A 5,776-nucleotide genomic window follows, 5' to 3' on the forward strand; every position below is an offset into this window, starting at 1 on the left:
GGCCTTCCTCTCTTCTGCCACCCCTCTACTTTACCAAGCATGATGTCCTTCTCCAGGGACCGGTCTCTCCCCACAACACATGCAGAGCAGGTGCGACCAGTCTGGCCGTCCTCGCCTCTAAAGAGCATTGCGGCTGTACTTCTTCCAGGTCAGGGGTGTCTGGGCTTTCAGCCATCCGGGGTACTTTTCCATGTGCTTCTCGCCACCACAATCCAAAGGAACCAATCCTCTTCTTTGCTCAGTGTCCAGCTGCCGCGTGCTGATGGAGAATACCCTGGCTTGGGTCAGGCGCACCTCAGTCCTCAGAGTAACCTTGCTTTCCAACACTTGAACGAGGTCTTGTGCGGCTGACCTTTACATACGAGGTGGTGGTGGGGAACAGGTCCTCGATAAATACTGTTGAGTTGTAGGGATGACTGCATCTACTCTCCACCAAAATTGACGAGGAGGGGAGGGCTGTTTGGGGAGAGAAGCTTGCAATCCTCATTGGTTGGTTCGTACAGGCCACATGGCTCCAGCCCCTCCTGGCCTCCCAGGATGGTGTGCAGAGAATTGAGTGGATCTGTTGGGGGCGGGGTCTCCAGAAGAAAACGGTGGCTGGGCCCATAAGGTGATGGCGTACTGCAGGATCCGGATGCCCACTTCAGCCTTTGCTCACAAAGGGGTTGGCCATGCTCAACCTTACCCACCCCAAAGCGAGGCATGGGAAACAAGATGGAAGGTCTCTCACTAGTTGACCTCCAGGCTTTGATGGGCTGCTGTTCTTTCAGGACAGTGGCAAGGCCAGGGGTCCTAGGACAGTCCAAACCCCAGCCAGTGGCTCTAGCTGTCCAGGCCCTGGCTGTATTGGGGGACAGTGGCTATACCTGGGTTTCACTGTACAGAGAGCGAGAGGGTTGGAGAGTTGGAGGGGTAGAGAGACAGGACTCTAGCCCCTCTCTTCCTCCTCTAGTTCCTTGTCCTCCCCCACAAAACCCATCTGGAGCTGGTATCCTCCTCGCCCACAAGGGGTGCAGGTGGGCCGGGGCTGGGGCTTTGTAGGCAGCCTGGGGGCCGCCCCGCCCTTCCCAGCTTCACATCATCTGTGGTGTAGCCAGGACCTCTGGGGAGTAATGCTGATACCAGGCTCCAAAGTGGTTGCCATAGTCCTCGGTGGGCAGGGCTCCGGCCTTGGGTAGATCCCACAAGGATGGAAAGGGTGGGGAGCAGGGAGACAGGGGGGAGGGGGCCGAGGAGAAATCCCCTTGCTGGCCCACAGAGTTCTGCTTCAGGAGTTTCTTGTATTTGGAGCGCTTGTTCTGAAACCAGATTTTTACCTGTGGGGAGGGAGAGGAGGGGAAGAATGGGCAGGCAGTCAGGTAGAGTGCATGGGGTGTGTGTTACTGCTACTGCCAGATGTTGGGTCCCCAAGGTAGGGTAAGGCTCAGTCCCCAGAGAAGAGAGGAGCGGAGGCAGGAACTTTGGCTCCTATCCTCCACAGCCCCAAGTCCCCCTAGGTCCCACCCCACCTGCCTCCCAGTGTCCTTGGCCCAGTGGTCCCTGGAAGTTCTCCATATTTGGAATGCTAGCTTCTACCTTTATGGACTCTCCCCACCCCCCCACATTCCCAGCTTTTAACATATGCCCCCACCCTGACCCTAAAGGAGGGCAGCTGTGAACACCCCACTGGAGAACCCTGACAATAAGGCCAGGGGCCTCTCAGCATACAGGGGGGGCGGGGGTGGGGTGGGCCGGGGGTGGGGTCGGCCCAGAGCAATGGCAAGAGGGGTGGGGCTGGTCCCACCTGGGTCTGTGTGAGGCCTAGCTGCGCAGCCAGCTGAGCCCTCTCGGGCAGCGCCAGGTACTGCGTGTGCTGGAAGCGCTGGTTCAGGTGCTGCAGCTGCAGGCTGGAGTAGATGGTTCTGGGCTTGCGCAACTTCTTGGCCTGTGGCCGGGGCTGCGAGGGCTCCAGGGACAGGGGAGGCTTTTCCGAGTCTGGGGAGCAGCACAGGATGACTTGTGGGGTGAGAGGGGGTAGAGAAGTCAGGCCATGGGTTCATTTGCATGTCATTTGCATTGGGGGGACTTAGGGATAACCCCTGGAACCTGTTGTCCCTGTATGCCACTCCACCTTCCCTGGTGCACCAAGCACTGAAGACTCAGTCCCTGTCTTCAGGGCACTCCGCTCTGGGGGCCTCTGAGGCCAGAGGAAGAACGTGCTCAGGATAGGAGGAGGGCACTGGCTGTCCCGGGGACGTCAGGGTTTCTGGCAGCACTGCAGGTTGACTTGAGGTGGGATAGGCAGAAGGGCTTGGTTGAAAGGTCAGAGAGGGACATTGCAGGTGACAAGAACTCAACAGCAGGGCTCAGACAGACACTGAGACTGTCAGCATGACAGACTAGAGGGTCTCCCCCTGCACCGAAGGTGATCACCTCTTATAAGCTGCGGCCTGCACCCATTGGGGAAAGTCTATAGGCCTCCCCTCCTCCTGGGAGGCCACTCTTGTCACCGCCAGGAGGAGATTGGGGTGTGTGTGTGTAGAAGGGGCTGAAATGCTCTGGGGTTTCCACCCTGTCTGCCCCTGAACACAGCCACAGAGAGAGCTGGATGCCAGACAGTCCCCAGGCCATGTTACACACACCGCCCCACCTCCCCAGGCTCAGCACACACACATCAAGTTCTCCCACTGGCTAGCCTCAGTCGCCACTGGCCTCAACGTGCCTGTAAAACTCACCCATGGCCTCTGACACTGCAAACTTCTCAGATCCAACCCTTATGCCCAGCCAATTCCCAGAAAAAAATCCTCTGGTTTCTGCTCCACCGCTCCACCACTCTGCTGCCGCCTGCCCGGACTCAAGCCTAGACCCTGCTGCTGGCAGCCCCAGCTGTTAAGCCCAGAGATCCGAGCCTCTCTTACTGTATAGACCATGTGGCTGGGGGTGGTGTGGTGGTAGTGGTGACTTGGGAGTCCAAGCAGACTGAACTCTCAGAACTCTCTGCACCCCACTTCTGAGCAGATCACCCCCAAGTTCTTTACTCAACAGGGGCTTTTCCTCACACCAGCTTCTATCACTGTGGGCTTCGCCCAGGTCCGGACCAGGGAGCTTCAGGACCTCCCTCAAGGTGCCAGGTGTACCCCTTCCTCAGTGGGGGGCCAGCACACACTTAGAGCCAAGCCTCTCCCGAGATGGGAAGATGTGGGGGGGGCAGGATAAATAGGCAGCCCCCCAAGTCCCCTTTCACACTCAGTGTTCCACTCTGGAGTAGGTTGGGCCTACCATTTTCAGTAGGATAATGTCTTACTTCAATTTCAGGACATTTGTGTGTGTGATTTATCGTAGGATCCTGGAAAACCCATTAAAAGGAGGACTTCTCCCCCTCAGGTCCTTAGACCAGGCAAAGGGAGGGCAGAGTGTGGCAGACAGTTCTGCCATCACCACTCCCCTTTCCAACAGTTTTATAGGCAAGATACTTCATTCTGCAAGTGTGTGTGCCCGCGCGTGTGTACGGGCACACGCACACATGCACACACACAAGTATATGGTACTCCCAAACCAAACTCACTGCTACCGAGTTGATGCCGATTGATAGCGACCCTATAGGACAGGGTAGAACTGCCCCATTTGGGTTTCTGAGGACTGTAATTCTTCACGGGACTAGAAAGCCCTGTTTCGAACTACCGACCCTGCAGATCGCAGCCCAGCTCAGACCCTCTAAGCCACCACTACTGTACTAGCTTATATTTAAAAGAAGAGTCCAAAGGATTCATTTGTAGAGGCTAGATCTGTAACCTACCCCCAAGCCACCCCTCACCCAAGGACAGACACAGTATCCAGGGAAAGGCAGCATACGTATGGCGGAAAACATGGGAGCTCTTGATAGTCTGACTGCTTCCACAGAGTCAATTTTCCATACAGAGTCAACCTGGAAAACAAATTTTGTCCATCCAGGAGGTGTTAAGTCCAAATCTCTAAGGTCGCTTCTGGCTCTAATGGCTTATGAATCCAGGGACAGAGGCTGGGGTGCCATATGTCGGGGCAGCAGGGTAAGGGCGGGGCACCTATCTGTTTGGGCTGGCTCCAGTGGCATCTCTACTGCGTCCATGGCAATTGTGGGGGCATGGCGTGCAGGGGACCCGGAGCCTACCGAGGTGGCACAGACCAGTGCCAGTGTAGTTAGTGTATGAAGGGTATGGTATGTGCTGACTAAGTCCTCCTAGTGAGCACTGTCTCAGGAGTCCTGCCAAGTTCCAGGTAAAAGGAACTAGGGTCTCACTGATCCTAAAGTCATGGGGTAGCAGGGGTGGAAAGCAGAAGGAGCCAAGGTCACAGACATGCTGGGCTGCTGGCCATAGCTTGGCTACCTCCATTGAACAATGGGTGGGGAAGAGCCCACCCACAGGTTCTGCCAGGTCAGTGGCCAGCCTAGGCTGGTGAGGCAGTGCAGAGAGGGAGGGAGCAGAAGGAAGGAAGACTTAGGAGCCCGGGGAATAAGCCCACAGTTAAGAACGAAGGGGGTTGGGCCTGAATACTGCTTGCAGAGACCAGCGGATGGAGGACCACCCTGAGATGGGCAGATGGGCGACAGGGGGAAGAGAGGGCGTGAATTCGGGGGACAATCTTGGGGAAGGGTCTAGGGCCGCCCACGTCTGGATTGCTTCAATTTTCCGTTATAGGTAGGTGCACACAACCCCGCTGCTGGCGGGTGGGGTTGGGTAGGGAGCCCTCCCACACAACTGCAAATGGAAACCAGCGACCAAGATGGACTCGCCTCCTCCCCTCCCCCACCTCCCGCCCCTCCCCCGTCTCCCGCCCCATCCCTTTGCCCTCCCCCACCCCCAGATCCCGAGTGGAATAGGAGCAGGCTTGAATCCCGCTAGCTGCACCCGACCAGGCAAAAGCGAAGTTTAGGGGCGCGCAGGAGCCAGACTCCGACAGCACCAGACTTACCTGCTTCCCGCTCTTGCGGGTGCCCAGTGGCGGGGCAGCGGAGGGACTGAGGGGCCGCTGCAACCTGCTGGCAGGGCAGGTAGGAGTCACCTGGGGTCGCTGGGCCAGTGTAGGGGTAGGGCAGGAGGTGGCCATAGGGCCCCGAGTAGGAGAAACCGGGGACGGAGGCAGCTGTTGAGGGCAGGCCAAGAGGGTAGGCAGCCGCCGGCAACGGGGCGGGGGCGAGGTCCGGGAAGACGGCTTTGGAGGCATCCCGGCCGAGGAGAGGGCAGGGCAAAGAGGTCATTGCGGCTGGGCCCCGGGCCGGAGGGCCTAGGCCATGGCCCGGACGGTGTCCACTCCCTCTGCCAACTCTTTTTTGAGATTCGGGCGTTGGATCTGGTGGAACCCCCCCTCCCCAATCGGTCGCCCCCACACTTAAGATCCCCGAGAAATTGTCTGTGTGCCGCCTGCAGCAGGGACCGCGCTCCTGGGAAAAGGGGTTCCAGGGGGGCATGGCTTTTCCCCTCCCCCCTAAACCCAAGGGAGGGCCCATCTCTTGGGTCCGGTTCTCAGGATCCGACAAGGGCCCCGCCTACTTAAACGCCCTGGATTGGCTCCCACACACTGTGACCTCACGGAGGCCTGGAGCCCGCCCCCTTCCCCCCACCCCCAGCTCCGTCGCCCCAGTGGAGAATTTCAGCTGGGAGAGGGGAACTGGGCCGGCTCTGCGGGCATCTTCTCCGAGAGGCGTACCCGAGGGGCAGGGTGCGTGGTGCAGCTTGGGCACCTCGGTGCCCAAAGTGCGCGCGCAGGGAGGGAGCTAGGCGCGCGGAGCCGGAGCGGCGCAGCGGCGGCGGGACCAGCG

The 5,776-nt window shown here is 58.8% G+C and overlaps 1 protein-coding gene across 1 annotated transcript; it reads right to left on the reverse strand.

Moving 5' to 3' along the window:
- Nucleotides 1-1,073: 1,073 nt before the first annotated feature.
- On the reverse strand, nucleotides 1,074-5,215 carry DLX4 (distal-less homeobox 4). Its single transcript, XM_004707065.1, has 3 exons — nucleotides 4,930-5,215; nucleotides 1,784-1,974; nucleotides 1,074-1,316 (listed from the first exon to the last, which is right to left on the reverse strand). The coding sequence occupies exons 1-3, from the start codon at nucleotides 5,213-5,215 to the stop codon at nucleotides 1,074-1,076; spliced, it is 720 nt and encodes a 239-aa protein (XP_004707122.1).
- Between the last annotated feature and the right edge of the window lie 561 nt (nucleotides 5,216-5,776).

The sequence above is a fragment of the Echinops telfairi genome, unplaced genomic scaffold (assembly GCF_000313985.2).
Source record: "Echinops telfairi isolate 266 unplaced genomic scaffold, ASM31398v2 ScPeMD7_7458;HRSCAF=8496, whole genome shotgun sequence".
Classification (NCBI taxonomy): Eukaryota; Metazoa; Chordata; class Mammalia; order Afrosoricida; family Tenrecidae; genus Echinops; species Echinops telfairi.